The 19,791-nt window shown below is 41.4% G+C and overlaps 2 protein-coding genes across 12 annotated transcripts in view; one reads left to right on the top strand and one right to left on the bottom strand.

The window, feature by feature from the left end:
* Positions 1 to 5,310, top strand: part of LOC102684480 (synapse differentiation-inducing gene protein 1) — a 54,488-nt gene extending 49,178 nt beyond the window's left edge. The window contains exons 6-8 of the mRNA XM_015362807.2: positions 3,026 to 3,201; positions 3,877 to 3,993; positions 4,901 to 5,310. Of these exons, the coding sequence (XP_015218293.2) occupies positions 3,026 to 3,201; positions 3,877 to 3,993; positions 4,901 to 4,981 (374 nt within the window). The 3' untranslated portion in view covers positions 4,982 to 5,310. The remainder of the gene's footprint in view (positions 1 to 3,025; positions 3,202 to 3,876; positions 3,994 to 4,900) is intronic.
* The window catches only part of apmap (adipocyte plasma membrane associated protein), a 98,047-nt gene extending 78,377 nt beyond the window's left edge, over positions 1 to 19,670 (bottom strand). For 10 of the 11 annotated variants that reach the window (XR_011182289.1, XR_011182290.1, XR_011182291.1 and 7 more), the window contains exons 1-9: positions 19,417 to 19,670; positions 16,661 to 16,777; positions 16,104 to 16,219; positions 15,691 to 15,783; positions 15,061 to 15,177; positions 14,009 to 14,183; positions 12,848 to 12,982; positions 11,426 to 11,618; positions 9,822 to 10,025 (exon numbers count right to left, since the gene is read on the bottom strand). Coding sequence is in view for 5 of the 11 variants with exons in the window: in XM_015362797.2 (XP_015218283.1) it covers positions 9,822 to 10,025; positions 11,426 to 11,618; positions 12,848 to 12,982; positions 14,009 to 14,183; positions 15,061 to 15,177; positions 15,691 to 15,783; positions 16,104 to 16,219; positions 16,661 to 16,777; positions 19,417 to 19,508 (1,242 nt within the window). In the remaining 6 variants the exon portion in view is untranslated. Of the gene's footprint in view, positions 1 to 9,821; positions 10,026 to 11,425; positions 11,619 to 12,847; positions 12,983 to 14,008; positions 14,184 to 15,060; positions 15,178 to 15,690; positions 15,784 to 16,103; positions 16,220 to 16,660; positions 16,778 to 18,805; positions 19,100 to 19,416 lie in introns of those variants that run through there. The other variant, XM_069179929.1, reaches the window with a different exon arrangement.
* Positions 19,671 to 19,791: the final 121 nt, after the last annotated feature.

Below are 19,791 nucleotides of genomic sequence, written 5' to 3'. Positions count from 1 at the left end.
GTTGTTACTTTTCTTCTCTTTTCAGCATGGAATAAACCTTTACTTGTTCCTTTGCATGTTGACACAGCTCCCTACTTGAACTACTTCCCTAAATCATGATGCCATGAAATCAGTGCAAAAGTCTATTTGTTCTTGCTCTTGAGCAATCCAACAGTTTGCCTTTGTGTATCTTAAAGTACCAGCAAAATGTAATCTAAGGCCTGAAAAGAGGAGACTCCCAGAGTTCACTGCTGCAGGCAAACAAACATCACAGCCAGTAACCTAACGATCACTTCTGTGATTATTTAAAGATGCATAATGTTACTGTTTTGCTCTCTGTGGCGGTTGGGGATATACAGTATTGTGCCATAGAGACTTTGGGAGTTTACAGAGTCAACAGTGAAAGATCTGCTTGTAGCTCTTCCATTGTCTTCATGTTTGACCAATTTATCCCAGCAGAGTCCACAGGGGATTTGTAATCGTCGGCAGTGAGCGTTCATCATCTTATCATAATTGTGCATGAAGCAACCGATGGGGAACCTCTTAATTATAAAGACAGCTTAACAGTTCACTCCAGGTGTATTAGTGTATCATGTCTTCATCTAGAGATAATATTAAACACAACTTGTGTGTGTGCGCCGCTAACTGAAATTGCATATAAAACTCTAAACGGTCTTTCAAAGGCAGAGCAGACCGAGCTGGTGGTACAGGTTGGGCCCTACTGTAAGGCATTGTTCTCGACTCCCCCACAGACATTACACTTTTTAAACACTCATCCCCATAAACTCCTCTCAGGTCAGGGTTTTTACATTTTAAATAGGATACTTGTGCATTTTCATTGCATATCAGTATATATTGAAATAGAGGCCTTATGATGTTTATTTAAATTAATTTTGTTAATTTCCATAAATCTTTCATTTTAAGCATTTTTACAATATATTTTAAGTATATTTAAAAAAAGTTCTATTTGATTTTGTCCAAGGCGTAATAAACAAATGATAATATGGTTATAAATAGTTGCCAAAACTGTTAGCCTTCTAGTGTGATTGTGCAATCAGTATGTGCTTGTTAACTTTAACTTACAGTATCAAACATGACTAGCTTTGAGAGCTGAAGCTACATTTATCACAGAAAAGAAAGGAAAAAAAGTTTGTATACCAGATCAAAGATAATTCTGTTTTTCTGCATCCTTAGGTGAGACGAAATACTTAAAATGACATTTCAGAACCAAAGTAAAATTAGCTACTTTAATTGCAGCAATAGCGACGGTTTAAAGTGAAATACTGTGAACCTCTGAGCAATACTTACAAAAAACGGCTCTCTGTGGTTTCTCTTCAGTTTAAAGAGAGGAAGTGGCAGTAACCACTCCTGGCTATGGTTTTTTTCAAAGCAAAACTGACTTGCAGTCTTGTTCCAGGATGCTTTTGATGACAATATGTTTTGCCTATTTTTTGTGGGGAAAAGGTAAATCAGATGACACGCATACATTTAAATCCATGGATTGTTTTAATATTCCAAAAGCAGAAACTGCTGCAATAACAAACGTACCTGCAGTTTTAGAAATATAATCCTGCCGAGTTAATATTTTCAAACGTACCGAGAAAACTCCATAAAACAAACGTGATCCCTATTCTGAAGGAGCGGGAAATATGCCCTCCTGTGTCTGTGGCAATTGAAAGAAATTTAGTGTAACATTTTAATTAAGATTTGACTGAAAGAGAGGCAGACCAGCTTTCTTCTATTGGAAAACATACTGTAGACTTACCGTAGATACTGTTAATCAATAACACCTAGAATATATGGATGATTGATGGCTCAGCATATCGTAAGGCCTGGTTTCTCCAACATTGTAGAAGGGAATAATGTATAGGGCACTGGCCTTGTATGTGGGAGACTGAAAGATCAAGTTCCAATCAAATAAAAATTGATTTTATTAATTAAATAAGGTACTGGACATACTTTATTGACTGATAAACTACTTTAAATCATGCTCTGCAGTTATTTGTAAAAGCAGCAAATGAACAAAGCTGAAGAAGCTCCAACTGAAACAACCGCATAGATTGATATGGACTTCAATCATTAAAAATCATCATTATGTATAAATGGGCTGAAGATCGATGAAAAAGAAGAATTGAAACTGCTAATTCAAGTTTTTTTTTTTAAGAAAGCATTTGGTTTAGAGGTATTTGCTCTTATACAGCACCAGTAATTTCTAAGCTAGTGGGCTGCAGGGAGTGACAAAGACACTTTGCAGAGCCGTGCAGAGATGTTGTACGTGGTTAAAAGTGTTGCCAGGCAGGAAGTGTGTCAGTGCTGCCGACAACACGGACAAGAATGGCTGTTGGTGAAAGACTGATATTTCTGTGTGCTCTGGGCTACTTTGCTTCTTCTCATGGTAAGAGAGTAACAACTTTATCAATAATTACTTAGCAGCAGCTCACAGAATTTACCATGTAAACTGACGACCACTGAACGAGTACTTCTCTTAACTGACCATCTACTCCCTTGTTAGAGCCTCTGCTGGATATGTTTCTTGATTCTTAATTTTGCAAACTACAGTGCAACAACGAGGTTAACTGAGCAAATGGTGTAAAAGAAAGGCGACGAGAGGTTCTACCATCTTGCCATCTCGCCATTTGCACCAGATGTGGCTTTCCTGCTTGATGTTGTGGAGTGTAGGCCTTGGTTGGGGAGACAATTCTAGGCGAAACCTGAAATCTGAGCCCACTTTCATTGTGTTGAGACTCTTCCTGTCCTGTATTTCTGTGCTGTTGACATTAGCATTAAAAGGGAATAGAGTGAATGACAATCGTGCATCATAAACTGAGCAAACATTTGAGGTGCTAAACAGAAACCACGCTGAAGCTTAATGTCCTACAGAACGGTTTTTGTTCTTAATACTGTTTGACTGCTTGAATAAAAGTGGCACTTTTGAGAAAAGGCAAGAAAGCTAAGGTTCTACAAATGCAAAGAACCCTTGCTAAAATATCACTTTGACCAAATACAGTGACGAAGCCTTCGATAACCTTACTGTTCTCTGTTTCAGGATTTCTGTATGGGCAAAGTCAGACCACACCTTCCAAACCTGGATCTGCTGAGCATGTCAGTAAGAACGACCCAGGAGTTCAAAAAGCTGTAAAAATATCCACCTATGCATTCAACAACAAATCAAATGATATCTATTTGTTCAAGGCCTCTTCCATTGATGACGCACAGAAACAGGTACGACTCAGTCCACGTGAAGTTAAGGGTTATATTCTTAGGAGAAACATAATTCAAAACAATCTGATGTTAAATTGCAGAGCCCCTGCTACTACCTGGGGAAAGAAAACAGCATCATTATAAACATGCTTTGATGGCAAAAGCTTTCAGCTCTATCTTTTTTACAAGATAATGTTCACATTTGTTATGAGGCTGTCTGATTAAAACAGCACATCAAAGTACGTCATTCTCAACAGTTACCTATAACCCTTTTATTTTACTGGACATACCACCCTTTTTTTGTGAATTAGAACTGAATTAAATCTCATTAAATCTCTAGTAAAGATTTACACAATTACTACAATATTTGTGCCTAAATGAATACTTAAGAATAATTTTTAATTTGGGGGCTCATCACTGTAATGGATGGTTATATATCTATTGCTAAGAGATGAGAAGAATGTTTTGGATTAACGTGAACCCAGCGATGGCTCATAAGGCATAGCTTTATAGCTCACACTTGAAAGTCCAGGTAGGAACTTACTCATAAACAACATGGTATACGGTTGGGTTTGTTTTCTGTGTGAAAGATGACTGAATATTAGTCTTTCAGGATACTACAGTATCTACTGAGGCCTGCTTGGGGGCTAATGCTAACCAGTGTTTTTAAGTGTCTTTAACATTTTGTGATTGTAGGTTGTAAAAGGAATAAAGTACTTTCTAGAGGTGAAGATCTCGCGTACTGTGTGTCGCAAGACAGACCACCCAAGTCTGGACAACTGTGACTTTCAGCCACATGGGAAACTGCACCAGGTACATCTTCGGTCAGGGCCAGCAGTGCCCCTGAAGAAAAAAGACAGAGAGCTTGCAAAGGGCAAGACACTGCCTCCCCATCATCGGGGCTGAAGTCCCAGTCCCCACTGGGCACCTGCCCTTATCTTTTATATGGTTTCAGCACTTCTTTTCAATCTTGCTTGCCAAAATGAAACTGGAGTCATCATTACTGACCACTAATAATAATCAACTTTATTTTATAAAGAGCCTTTAAAGGTGGCTTCTCAAAGCACTCTACAGAATGACAACAATAAATAAGAATACACAAGATAAAACACAACTACAATATATAGAGGAGACCGTGGATAGAGGTATTAAGAAAAGCAGAGGGGTGAAGAATAGAACCAGTTAAGTAAAGGCTCTTCTAAAGAAGAAGGTTTTGAGTCTGGATTTGAATGAGTTTAGAGAAGGTGGCTCTCTGATATCCTTGGGCAGAGTGCCAGAGCTTGGGAGCATAACAGGAGAAGGCCCTGTCACCCATACAATGTAAACTGGTTTGGGGGACAGTAAGGAGACCAGAATTAGAAGAGCGAAGGTTGTGAGGTGGGGAGTAGGGCGATAATAGTTCAGACAGGTACTGAGGTGCCAAGCCATGCAGAGCCTTATAGGTGAGTCCACATGGAATTTGACAGGAAGCCAGTGCAAGGAATCCAGGATAGGAGTAATGTTATAATTTGCACTAGACCTGGTCAGGATTCTGGCTGCTGAATTTTGGACATACTGCAGTTTGTTCAAAGTAGATTTAGAAACCCCAGTGAGTAGAGCATTACAGTAGTCAATTTGAGAGAACACAAATGTGTTGAACAGCTTTTCAGCCACAGTTATGAGAGCATAGGGCATAGTCTAGCAATAACAGTAACAAAACATTTTCCCCTTTGTGCCGCAGACATTTCGCTGCCATTTCGAAGTCTGGGACATACCATGGCTCAGCTGGATGAAAGCCACCTTTTTTCTGTGTCTGCCCTGAGAGCTGCAGCTGAAGCTACTGCAGAAGAGAGAAGAGCTTCCTCTGGAGTACCTGTTAACATGTACCATACACATTTATTCAGACAGTTTGGAGTGAAGACCTTTCATGAATTTATTCAAAGAAACACGGGAATTGCACTATAAAGGATTTTTATAAACTGTAACCTATCTCAAGAGGGAATATTTTATGAGGGGTTGGAGGGTTTCTTGGTTCTGCTGGTAAAAAAAAAACTATTTATGTAATTTAAAACATAACCACTAGCATACTGTACATTATAATCCAACTTTCATTTTTCTTTGCAATACAAATAAAAGCCAAAGCGAAGAACATTTTGTTTCTACAGTACTTTACTGCAGTAATGTTAACGGTCCCTCAGTAAACTGGTGCTGCTGGGAACACTGCCGGCTAATGCATTACGACCCTGGGTACAGTTTTTTTTGTTTTAAATGATGTTCTTTCAGACACCCTGGAATGAATATAAAGATAAAGAATGCGTGCTTTACAAAGTACAGGTTGTGTTCACTGCTGCCGACTGATTCCGACAATGCTTTAAAAGAAAGCACATGCAGTACACTCGACCAAAAGTCATCGTTCTCGAACACAGAGTTTCAAAATGACATCCATTCTAATTTAAGGTCAGACAGAACATTACAACATTATAAGGAAAAAAAACAGCAGACACCCAAACTCTTCTTTTTAATTTTATTTCTCACTGTTTTGATGCAATCCCATTTTAGTTCGTTTAAGGAATGACGAGAACTTTACAGTGAAGCTTTTTTTCCCCCCTCTAACAAAATTCAGATGCTCACAGGGATTGTTATAACAGTCTTGATGCAATTGCATCTGAACTTCAATCCAAGACTGCAACAATATACCACCTGATCATGACAGTCCCTTCCCTTGCCCAGGACAGACAGAACTCCTGGATTACTGAGCTCTTGTTTGTGCGTGTGGAGCAGAAGTTCAACCACACGTCTCCTAGCAATGAGAAACCCCGCCAGACATGTTAGAAAGCTAATTCATCTTGACAAGGAAGTAACAGATACAGTAGATCTGCTATGAACACACAGCAGGACAACAGGCACTACAGGTCAGCAAGCAGAGTCTTGTCTTGAAATCTAAAGGTGAGAAACTCCTGGCCTGTCTAAATAGTCATGGCTGACCACAGCTACTCTGTGAAAATAAGGATCCTAATAGACTATCCCCTGTTCTGAACTCTTGTAATTAAAGCAGTAATTGTTCAGTTTTTATTTGGGCCAATCTACCTTCTTCATTATTTTTAATTTTAGCAAGCTCCTATTTTCTTAGCAATAGCCTCGTCACTACAATCTGAGGCATTGTAAAGCATGAGCACACCAGCCTTGTTCTACTGTACTGTCAAACATACAGTACCTTAGTCAGAAAGCACAAATATCGAATTGCTCAAATAAACAAACCCAGAATTAATTTATCAGGGATTTGCATTTAAAGGCACTAGTCATGACAGGATCAGAAATAATAACAGGAGCATTGAAGAAAATGGTTCTGTCTATGCATGACTGTACTACAAAGTCAAGGAGGAAACCTAGTGAACACTCCTTGTAGGTAATGGACATTTACTGTTGCTACAAATGCATGCATAGGCAAGTGAATTCTTCAGAAAAGTACTGAACATTTACTGCTCTACCTGTAACAGAGCTGCAAATGAATGTAAGGACAAATGTATGACATCACTTCCAAGACTCCTTTATTTTAAGTGATGTGTTATAATCTCTTTTAAAGGAACACTGTAATCTAAGTGACTATTGGTTTATCATCAGGAAAATCCGGCATATTTAGCACTGGAGCAAAACATTTTGAAAGCACTTAGTGTAGACAAAGTGAAATAGCATATTTGTAAGATGCGCAGGGAACATCCTTACAATTATTTTACTAATGGCTAACCAATGATAATTCTTGTTGCTGATACCAAGGTTGTTTTGCCATTTTTCTTGGCAAACTCAGCTTGCCCACAACAGATCTTGACTTGATATTTAGGTTAGTGACTAGCATCACGCATCCCTCCACAACCCACACTATGTGCACAGCACTGTGCTCTGAACTCCACATGGCATTAATCGTTAATATACCTCATTACCTAGGGAGCCATCTTCAGAGGCTGCGTTCTGAGGCACCAAGACTGTCAGAGCACAATGTTACACACAGATACACAGAAAAAACGCAATATAACCTGATTTAATCAAAAAAAGCAAAGGAACTATAGAAACGTCATTTAAAAAGTCTGTTTTGAGGACATTAATCAACTCTATGCATTGTTGTGCGATTACTAGAATACAGTCGAAAACCACTTTCTGCCTAAAAAAAGGTCAGACGACAAGGCAGAAACTGCTGAACAGGAAAAGACGAATAGCTGATGTGACTACTTAGTATAACTAAGAGTAGAGTGGAATTTTTAAAAATTAGTAGAAATCAGATTGGTCTATTTATTATTGTACAAATTGTACTAATTTGCTCCCAAAACAGACTTGGTTAACCAGACTCTGTTTTAAAGCAGAATGAACAGAGGCTTGTAAAGCATTGTCAGCCAGTTTACTAAGACTCTAATACTGCTTCTCTATATAAATCCTACTTAGATAGAATAAAACACTATATACAGTACAAGAATCAGCAGTTGGCAGCTTGAATAAGATTAATATGACAAAACTAAATCCACATAAATAGGAAAAAGGACTATGACAATATTTAGGTAATGGATTATAGTGACGTCTTGTTCACTATAATCCATTATTCACATTATACTGATGTACGTCTCAAGCATCGGAGACTTCTTTCTCTTCAGTGCTTTAACAATCTTCAAAAATCAGTTCCCAAACAAACATCTGGAAGACGATGTTAAAAGCAGACAACGTGCTTTTAGCTTAACACATGACAGCTTCCCGATTCAAGTATTTCTGACATTCTCAACATTTACATGTAAATGGCAATTTGTGCCTTAACGAGACAGCAGAAAAGGTGCCTTTCTGTTCTATTAAGTCAACATTTCAAACCAGATGTTGAATCAGAGCTCTTTTACGGAAAAGCTCACAGGGATGTAGTGCCAATTCTTAACATGCTCCAGGTGAGCAAAAAAATATTACTCCCGTGCCAGTGTCTTTCTAACCAATAAATCAGGGAATCGGAAAGGAATAACAAGGCTACTGTTTTTTGGTGTTGTAGTTTCTCCTCTTTCAACAAAGAGGAAGAAGTGTTTCATAGTAACAGAAATGAAAAGGGGGGGGTTTGTGAATCACCATTAAAAAAAGAAACACACCTACGTTTCAAAAAACATTGAAACAGGTTGGCTTTTTTTTTTTTTAACTTCAAACGCTGGTCCTCAGACTTTTCCATGCACACCCTTCTCTTTCTGTTCTGTAATGTCAAGCCGCGCTCCTATTATGAAAAATCTAACTACCGCACTTTTCAGGACATCATTTACAACATGCTCTGTATTTGTTCTCCCTTTGCCAAATATGTTTTCTATTTTATAACCATTTTATTTTCTATTGTACTATGGACTTTTACTGTAAAGTGTGCTTCCCATATCTTCACTCTGGAAGGTGTTTGCTTTTCAGCAGTTTTTATCTCCTGTGTTTCAGATGAGACAACTGACGATACAGTGGACAGTAACCGTGTCACTACTGCCATCATAAGCTGCTCAAAGCCAAAAATCTAGGAAAATCCAGTGGATAATTGGATGACTATAGGAACATATGAAAGCTTACATAGTTGAGCCTGCCTCGCATTTTCGGTAGTCTGTAGCTAAATGATCCAAGGATCTCTTCCACCTGTTTCTGCAAATAAGACATGGTGTCAGGTAGCAGGGTATACTTCCCAGATTAACTACAGAGTTTGGCAAATCAACGACCAGTTCCTCCATAAAGCCACACTTACACTCATACCAAATCCAACAACTGCCATAAGCCCGTAAACGTAGAGCGTTATTCCAAAGCAAGCGGTTTTCTCTACCCCAGCAAGTCAGCGGTCCGTCGCATTGGCGATGGAGAATGGCAAATAACCCCTCACACGGGGCTAGTTTTCATCAAAAGAAGTAAGTGATTTTTAATACAAAGACACCTAGAAAAGGGGCTTTATTGCATCAAATGCAAATGAAAGATTAAGACTTTGTTGATTGTTGAGACTAGGAAAACTTTTTTTTTTATTTATCTGATTAACTGTACTGGATCGTTGTACCAAGGTTACTGCTGCTTGGCTTGGTTAGCTATTCTTCCCCTCGTCTGATAAGAATTTCCAGACATAATTGAGAATATATCTTTAAAAGCATCACCTTTTCAGTTCTGTACGTACGTTCCATAGGTAGCCATCCAAGCAAAAATGCTTGCATCCACTGTAACAAAAACTGATAAATTCAAATTGTTCCCCAGTATAAATTTTGCATGTTAGATATGTCAGCGTCTTGGGAAACAGAAAAATGGATAAATCACAGAGCATAAAAATGTGTTAATTTCATTATCTGTGATTTTCATGCATGTGCATACCAAAGAGAATTACTTTTTGGATGAAGTCTGTTGTCTGCTGAACCAGCCCAGCCTCATGCAGATCAGTCAAGTGTATAATGTGTCATCTAGAAACTGCGAAGGGCCTGAACCCATCAGTAAGATTTGATTAAGTGGCTCGATGTTGCAGATGAAGCGCGTGGTAACATTTTATTCCCCTTAATCCTCCGAGAAGCACTGCATCCCCCCTGCCCCAGCGAGGGCGTGCCCCCCAGTTTGAGAACCACTGCTTGAATGGATGGCATGGTGCAGTGCACTATGGGAAACACAATGTGCAACAGGAGAGCGAGAGGCCTCCGTCCTCACACCTGACTGAGGTCCAGCCTGCACAGGAAAGGAGATCTGAAGGAGCCCAGGTAGAGGTGGCCGTCGTGCTCGTGGGCCTCGCTGATGTACGTCGCCACAACGCCGTGGGGATCGTGAAAGCTCCGCTTACAGGCCGCACTCTCGCTCAGCTCCACCACGAGGCTGTACTTCGGCACAAACTTCATCAAGACCTCTTGACTGAGGATCTACAAGCAAAGTTTACAACGGCTCAACTCAACCACACGCACAGTGCATGCAACCGCCGTACAGCGCTCCTAAATGAATCGTGCATAAACCACAAAATAACGTGACTTTGAGTAATCAATACCTAGACACTTGCCAGTTCAAATACTAGGACTAGCCTAATACCGAAGACTTGTTGGGCCGAACAACAGAAAGAGACATGTATTACACAAAGTTCTGAAATATTTGCAGCTCCACTCAATTCCCCTCAATTCCTTCTTGCGGTTTCTCTTTAAACAGATGTGCTGTTACTCTGTGGGACTGAACTTCGGTTCCAACAGTGTTCAAGAGGAATGGGGTTTGTGGGAATTGTTCAGGCTAGGGATTAAATAATTTTGCTTTGCATCTAAAAACAATGCAGAATTGATGCCAGATGGCCTCTGAAATCCTGAATATGTTGAATAAGCTACGACCCTGGTTTATTCTGCAGTATATCTGCATACAAATGTCAACAGCACCATCTAGTGGCATAATAGAATCAATTGTTTCACTGAGGGAACAATTACTGGTAAAAATTGATTTCTACTTGACTACAAATTGTGTCAGATGAAAAATTAAAAACTGGCATCTCTCAGGGATGTGTAATAGAGCACAGACTTTATATATTACTTTTATAAGTAATATACGGTACATAATACTCATTCTTCCACATTCTTTAGGAAAGTAATCAACCATATGAACCTTAAAAGTATGCAATTTTGTGCGATTCGTTGCTTACATTTTACACAGAAAATATCTCTTTTGCAGAAATAAGGTAATCACTTCCAATCAAGTAAGCACGTACTACGTTTGTGGATCTATAAAGATGGGAGTCGTACTGCATATAACTGTGCCTCTGGCCATTTAAGATCAATAGTAAATTACTTCCAGCTCTTCAGAATTTGTTTCAGAAGCTATGAAAAATATGTCTGTTACTATGATTCCTGTTGGAATTGTCAATTGTCAGCTGGTGCTACTAGTCCAACTCCTCCACTAGTACGGATACTCTGGAGTCAGAACCGTGCGACCTGACCCTTGACAGACTGCGAAGGCCTCTCTGCATTTAGCACTAACTGGATTAGCTTATTTCAAATTGACATTACTGAAGGCTCAACACGTCACAGGTCTGGGGGAAGCACTTGACTCACGGGCTGCTGAGGAAATGACTGACTCAAGCCCACCCAGACTCCAGATCACTTGGCCAACTGTGGACCACCCTATGGAGACTCTTCAGCTGGTGACAGTGCAGACTGCAACTAGCAGCATCTAGGCTAATCCTGTACTTTGTGTAAGTGTGCAAAAGAAACACTGCACCCCAGGATCCATCATTTCCCCTTTTAAATACAAGTTCCTTCTACTCCCTTACGTAAACTCAGTTTCTTACCTTAAAAATCATCTTTTTAACCCAAGGCTTATCAGCCAAGAAGTCCAGCATGGAAAAGCCAGGATTAGGGCGCACAGCTGACATGGAAACCCAGTAACCCCCCGAACTGCTTCTGCGGATGTTGTCGGGAAAACCAGGAAGGTTTTCTGCAAACGTTTCCATTCCTCCTTTCTGCAGTCCGGACACATGACACCTCAAGAGAAAGCAGGAATGTTATCTGTGGCAATTCCCGGGGAATTACCAGTAAGAGCAATTTTAAGGACTGTCTGCAATAACATTGTGGAATTACTGGGAAAGATCTGTTGTGAACAGCTCGCCTACTTGTTTCACTAGCAACAATGACAAAGATACAACGTGCTTTTGTGGTCTATAGTGCCGTATATACCGTATATTTCAATCAAGATGAACTGCATTAGGTAGGAAATGGAAAACAAAACAAATCACTTGAAAAGTAAATGACACACTCGGTAGATCAGGAACAAGAACAAAAACCAAATGTTTTGGTGGAGTGAACACCATACAGTTCAAGTGAACTCAAGGTCTAAAACATTTTATTCTTTTTCTTTCTGTGCTCTCTTTCATTATCTCCAGTTAACACAGCATCACAGGAGAACAAGACTTCTGAACCATTTGCAATTGCCTAAATGCCACTTCAACAGTAGACGCTCACATGAAGGCTGAATATCATTCCTTTCAACTGTAAAAAGATTAAAAACGTGGGTATTTTAGCGACTGCTTGCCCAATCATCCCGCTTATTCATTAAAATAAAAAACTGTCTTCCATACAGCTGGGAAACACTGCTTAAAGAATGTTTGGTTGCCTAGGCAACCTTTTGCCTTGCATCACCTATTACAACACTGCCTTACTGAGAACACCGAGTACTTTGTGATGCTTTTGTAACGCTGGTTATAAAGGGCAAAGATAATTATTTAAGGCCTTGCACTTTTTCCCCCAAACTGTCTAGGGCAATGGTATATAGCACTTTACCTTCAAGGGGTTACTCTGTGAGGGGATTAAATAAACTATTAACTGTGGACAAAAGACTGAGGCTTTCCCTCAGATGCATTATTAACATGATGCTTTTCCAGTTCTATTAAAGGAGAATGTGGCTAAATGTAAACTTCTCTATAAGCAAATATACATTAGCTAATACAATAAATACAATTAATCTAAATAAGCAAAAAAACTACTTGTATTGTCATGGTGTCTCAGTGGTTAGCGGTTGGTTTACTGATGACCCCGGCATGGGAAGTGGGAGCATATTAAACCCTGCTTTCTCAGAGCCACTCTGTTCTGAACTGCAAGCAAGAGATCATGGCCACTAAAGAAAATCAACAACGTGCGTCACAGCATGGGCATTTATTAAAGGATCTTGGAAAATCATAATCCGCCACCTAGTGCTAATCTTGCATAAATCACACCTGCGTATCCTTGCCATAGTTGTCTCTGCCACCAGCACAAAGTCTTCATTGGGAGATAACTGGACTCCGTTGGGAAACCTCAGGCCATCCAGGAGAACACTGACCTCCCTGGTGACCGTATCATATTCCAAGAGGCTGCCAAAGAAAAGATAGTTCAGTGGGTAGCTGCGTCAGCATGCGTAGGCTGCAAAGAAACAAGTAATAGGTTTATTCCATGCTGAAAAAAAGAAGAAAGAGAACACAACGTTTCGGCTGTGGAAACTTCTTCAGAAAAGATGTCCAGGTTCCTTCCTTCCGATTTGTTTTGTTATAGATCTTCACAATTGCTTTAATGTTAGAGTTCATATGTACCAGAGAGACATCTGAATAAGCAGAACAAAGGGCTTTCCTTTACAACCAAGGACACAGTACGAGGTAAAGGCCATAAAGCTTCAATAAACTACACTAATCACATAAGGTCAAAGAAACACATTCACGTGCACTGTTTCAATCCAGAAATCCTCCCATCTGGTGAGCTACCCAATCTGCATTCATAATGCCAATTCAAGATGATAAGTTCTTGCTGAGGTTTAAGTCTAGCTACATACTGGGGTTTGCATTTTCTCCATTGAGTCCTATGAAAATACCTACAGTTACATATGAGCTGCCCAACCAAAAATCAGAATCAGAAAACTTTGAGAAGAACTTGTTTTTAAAAGATTCCAATCCAGCAACACACGGATTAAAGTCGGGATTCAATACAATAAATACTTGTCCTGAGTCTAAAAAAACACATTAGAAGCCAATAGTGGCCAAAAGTTTAATTTTAAATATTTCTCAAGTCAAGACAAACACCATTACAGTGCTCATCCGACTTTCTTCAACCTTTAACCTCAGTGTTATTGCACCGGGCGGCATAGTGATGAGCATTGCTGCCTCAAGGTCTGGGGCCCTGGCTTCAATTCCACACCTGGCGTGCTGTGCGTGTGGAGTCTGCATGTTCTCCCCGTGCTCATGCGGCCCTGGTGTAAGCGCGCGGCTGTGCCTGTACGTGCCCTGTGAAGGACGGGCCAGAGCCTACCCTGCTTCGCGCCCAGTGCTTGCCACCACAGGCTCCAGCGCCCCCACGGGCCGGAACCGCAGAGGCGGTCAGACAACGGACGGACGCAGCAAGACTATTACCGGCCATCATCGGTGCCCTCCATGATGAGGTAAGAGTAATCCCTCCGCGGCCACTTGCTGCTGGAGTCTGTGAAAAAGATCTTCCTGCCGTCGCGGGTGACGTCCAGGTCATTCACGAAGGACAGGCGCCGGCCCGCCACGGGGTTCCTGGTTGACACCAGTGTGTCCACAGCCCCTGATTGGAAATCAAGGAGAAAGCATGGAGTTCAGCGTGGCCACACAGACTACACTACAGCCCTACGGAAGCTTGCAAGAAATCCCCTCAACTAAAAAAGGCATGTTAGCATATGAGTGTTTACAAAACGTTTTGAATTTCAGTCATTCTAATAAGAAACATCTTTAAGCTTTTGCATCTATGCAGGTGTTTGTTAGTGGAGCTCTACCTCAAAGGGTCTGCGCAAGTATTCAGGCCACTGTATCTTTACAGAAACATAGACTAAAGAGCTACTGACACAAAGGCAAGTGCCATTACAGCATGGTCATACTGAGATCAGACAAATGATAAACATGAACTGGCAGACAGCTAACAACTTACAAGAGTTCATGCCCCAAAGGCCCAACAGCCCACAGAAACTAAAAAAACATGTTTCTTTATCATTTTAAAAACAATTTATCGTAAAAAATGTTCCAACGATCCTTTCCTGCTGCAAATAAACAGCAAACACAGCAAATAAATAACTAATGAATAAATATAGCTGGGAAAGCAACCCTCTTACAGACAAAACCATGCAACTTTATGTTATTTAACGCAGAGTATTTTCCCAGTATTGAACAGTTGGTATTTGGCACCTGGTATTTTCTTTTGTGTGCAATATTGACATAACAGCCTGAGGCAAACAGGCAAATACCTTTCACACACAGCCAGACCATCACTCAAAGACCTGCAGTGTGAAAGCAGACACAGTCTGGCATGGTTACAGTCGTAAAGCACCGAGGAAACCGAGTTTCAGCTGTGCTTTTCAAGATTTTTAGCATTTTACTTTTCAAATGAAAGGGAACATTCTCTCCCAGGAAGAAAAGCCCCCAGAAAAGGCCGCCCCCATCCCACAGACCTGTGACTGGATTGACTTCAAACAGTCCCAGGTAGGCATCGGCCACGAAGAGGGTGCCATTCAGTCCGACTCGAATCCCCAGGGGTCGTCCACAGGTTGGCTCATCGTCTCGAGACCCTGTAAAGTCAGTGAGCAGGACTTCATGACTGACAGAGAGACAACAGACCTGGCTCGGCCTGCGCAGTCTTCTCTGGTCCTGGGGACCCCCCATGCCCACTGATTTGCCATGCAGCCCAGCTCTCTACTTCATTGAATCAATGTGTTGCTTGATTGGCACTTTTATCTATCTCTTTCTTCTATGCAAAGTTTGGAGATGAATCGGAATGGCTAAAAGGTCACCTCTGGCATATTTAGGGGGTGAAAACAAACCAATCCTACTGAGAGGTCAATAAAAGGCTCAATTATGCATAATGAGAGCCAAGCAGGAATGAAAATCAATTTTGAAACCTGTGTCAGGCATCTCTGGAAAAAAATAACTGGGCAAATGACAACCACACCTTCATACTGCTCTTCTACGCAGATAAGAAACACAGTATATAACTCCAACCTAATTTCATTCATTTTTGATCAGGCTATAGTAACATCCTTTTACCATGCACCTTATACATAACTTAGTCCTTACACCCTTACCACAAGGAGGTCGCCCCAGTGTTGCTACAACATGGATGGTATTGCCCTCGATTTTGACAATTTTCCCATCTGCGGTTCCTGTATACAGGACATCTGGAGACAAGGTGGAAAATCAAAAGTCACATAACTGAAATAATTTTAAAAAATAGTAACCTTTTAATGTATTAAACATCTTCCACTTTAGTAAAATAATTATCTTTGGGACCACGACATCAACAGAGACATTTCTTGGTAAAGTACCAACAAGGGAGTTAAGAAATATTGCCTTTTACCCCAGAATGTCCAGATGTAATGAAAACAGACCACGATCTCTGAATTCTTAAGAAGAGACGTGTCTTGATGTCAGGAGTGTACAGAAAGTGAGTGGTTATTGGCAGACCCCAGCTCTTATGTCAGCATTGTCCCATACCTACCTCCTATATTGGCAATGGACTCTGGCCCAATCAGCTGGCCTTCAAATAACCTCTCCGCTTGTCTCAGCTTAAAGTTTGGCTCCAAACAGCCAGACATGAGGGGAGGTTCACTAAAGCTGAAATTGTACAAAAAAGGTCTTCGCTCAACATTGTGAAATATTGCCGCATTTAGCAACTCTTCTGAAAAAGCCAACAGAACATTTCAACAAAACAGTTGAGAAATGTGTGCATCCAAACTTGCCTGCCTACAGATGGACTTCAGTCGAAATACAGTAGTAGTAGTAGAATTAGCACTAAATGTAAAATACACTGATAATACTGAGCGAAAATGAATTAAACTATTCTGGTCCTTTGTACAGCTCAACACAAGAAAACCATCCGCTCATTTCTGAGACTAGAATGAAAAGACTCAAATGATTCTGTGCTGCAGTCTGGAATGAATTATACCCTCTGATGCCAAGGCAGGATTCTCTTGCATCAGAAAGGCAGTTCTGTTGCGTCTACATCTTCCTGCTCTATGAAAGGTCATCGGGAAGCTGAACTGCTGCCCGTCTTACCTCAAACGCTGAGGCTGGATGGGCGACTCCAGCAGGAGGATGGCCACCAGGAGAGGGACCAGCAGCAAGGCGGCCAGTGTGAGCAGAGTCAGGCGGAACACTCTCCCGCTGTAGGTGCTGAAAGGGGGAACAGCAGGGCTTCAGAAATTAAAGACGTACTGTGCTTGCAGTGCAGCGTGGAGGTGCAGTGGGTAGCATTGCTGCTTCTTAGTGATGGGGCCCTGGGCTCAATTTTGGACTATCTGCGTGGAGTCTGCATGTTCTCTCCACGTTTGTGTGGGTTTGCTCCCATTTCCTCCCAAAGTCCCAAGGCATGCTGGCATGTTAACTGACTTCTGGAAAATTTGACCCTGATCAAGTTCAAGTTTATTGTCATTATACTCATATACAGGTATACGGTATAACAAAATGCTATTTAGCTAGCTCTCAGATGGTAAGAAGTAAAAAAAAAACAACAACAACACAATTGTATAGGAAAAGAAAGACAGAGACAACAGGCAATGTGCAAAACAACATAAGATGAGCAAAATCATACATCAACAGAATGAAATAAAGGATAGAAAATGATGGGGAGTGAGCTTCTTGACATGTGAGGTAGAGGTAGATTTTAATGTGTGTTTGAGTTTTGGTAAGAGAGAAGGCACTGTGAGGTTCAGATCATAGGTGAGAGGCGAGAGAGGCTGGGAGTTTCATAGATTGATAGTGCAGGGGTAAAAACTGTCTCTGAGTCTGGCAGTCCGGGCCCGAATGCTGTCAAAGAGTCTGTAGCTGGGGTGTGTGGGGTCTTTGATGATGCCTAGAGCTTTCCTGTCTGTGTGTGCCCTGCAATGGACTGATGTCACTTACAGGGTGTACCCTGCCCCCGCCTCGTGCCCGTTGCTTGCTGGGACAGGCTCCAGCTCCCCTGTGACCCTGAACTGGATAAGGGGTGAGAATTTAGATTGATGTGCTAATGTTCCAGACATTTGGAGTAGAAAGAGCTTTGCTGTACATTTCACACCACATTTAAGAACTGACTTCATGAGAAAAAAGGGAGTATTAACTTCACACCGACTCTTTCAATGCCCACCAGGCAAAACCGCAACATACTTTCCTTCCTTCCAGTTAATAAAATAAACTGTTTATTAAGGGTTTAAATAATTTAAAAAATCTTAATTGAGCCAGACTGGTTTAGCGCATTCATCATGACAGAGCTTGTTCCGTTCAGCACTTGGCAGACATGTTGTTTTTCTCCGTGCACCCAAGTGTTGCAACCACTCTTACTGCAGAGCAAGACCTGGCTCGACTGCCAGATCATGAATGCTGTACAAAGGTGGCCCGTCTGTGTAGTCCCATAACTAGAGCTGATCTTGCGCAAGTGACGAGGTGGGGAGCAGGGGATCCTACGGTATCTCTGTGGAACCAGTCAGACCTGACCAGCACGCCCCTGAGTGGTGAGAGGAACCAGAGCACCCCGAGGCCCCCCCCAGCCAGTGAGAACACCGCACACAGAAACGAGCCTGTCAGACACAGGACAGTGAGAACACCGCACACAGAAACGAGCCTGTCAGACACAGGACAGTGAGAACACCGCACACAGAAACGAGCCTGTCAGACACAGGACAGTGAGAACACCGCACACAGAAACGAGCCTGTCAGACACAGGACAGTGCATTCCTGAAGCACTAGTGCTAACCACCAATTAATTACATTAGCACCGTATATTAAAATAGTGGGATTAGCCTGCAGTTCACAGGATTTAATCTTTAAAATATCATCTTTTAAACATAGCCCACATGTTAAAAAATCTTTTTTGCTAACCATATCCCACTTACACCCTTCTTAGTTCAATCACTTAGCAAAAAACATTACACCAACTGCTCCAGCTTATTGATGTCATTTTCTCAATTGTCATACACTGTAAACTTTTTGACAAGGATCTCGTATGTACTACTGACAATACCACTCGGGTGAAAAGGAAGCAAATCGGGTTCTGTAAACATATAGTCAGTTTGAATAAACTTCCACTGCAGTTTCTAACGGATTCCTAAAAGTTTGTACCCCGAAGCCTACTTAAGTACTTTCATTACGTGCTGTTCATCACTGCACATTCCGAAAGTCACCGAATTGCAACGCCCAACACCAGCTCTCCTTTTTAAAACCTACTCAACTCTGAAGCTCGGTAGAATGAGCAGTAAACTTGCAAAATGTTCTGTCCCTGTCATCGTTACACCAAAGATCTATCGGACATTTGTCAGTATCATCGTTGCTCTTTTGTCTCACTGTTGACTGCAGACAATGATGCTCACTAGAAGGATAAACGTAAAACAATCGGCAACACTGCTCTCTCGTCTGCAGCGTTCTGCTCTTTTCAGTCTGACAGCATTTCCGATATGAACATGCAAGCAGAAACACAGCAGTGCTCCCTCGTAAATATGCGCAGGCTGTCGGCAAACGTAAACCGGTGAGGCAGCTGATAAAGAAACAAAAACGCACACATTCGCTCACAATGCTGAACGCGTCAGTTTTTCGCGCAGTGTGAGACCATTCACATAATGCACGATCAGCACTGCTAAATCAGTATCGAGGGCTCATCAATGGGTCACACCTACCTGCACACTGAGGTGAAATATCTGTAGCTGAGTACAGTCTCTCGTAATGTTCTGGGTCATAATGGGGAAACAACTAACCGACGGGCACGTTGTAATAAGCTTTTTGCTGACCAACTCGAACCCCGTCAATGATAATTACTCCGGGAACGAAAAAGATACCAGTACCTTGTACTCTTGTGCTCGGGCTCCTGAGACTCATCTGTGATCACCTGAGGTCTATTCAACCTCCTGTACCGCAAACCATCGGTCTCATTCATCCTGAAATGCTAGCGTGTCCTATTGTCGATGTTCCCAATTCCGGTCTTCGCCGCAGTATCGATTTACAAAGACATCACTTGAACAATCTCCCAGTCCTAAAACCCTGCCGTTGCCCTGCTGCACCTATGCGCTGTTTTGCAAGAATGAAAACAGGCCCAGCTCACGACCTTTAACCTCTCGAGAACCGCTGGGAGCTGATTGGCTGTCATTCATGACGCAATTCACTCCTTTTCAGAATAAAAGCACGAAGCCTATTCTTTGCTGAAAATACTTTTTTTTTTA

This window comes from Lepisosteus oculatus, chromosome 17 (assembly GCF_040954835.1).
Source record: "Lepisosteus oculatus isolate fLepOcu1 chromosome 17, fLepOcu1.hap2, whole genome shotgun sequence".
Lineage (NCBI taxonomy): Eukaryota > Metazoa > Chordata > Actinopteri > Semionotiformes > Lepisosteidae > Lepisosteus > Lepisosteus oculatus.
This window is presented reverse-complemented; position numbering and strand designations above follow the sequence as displayed.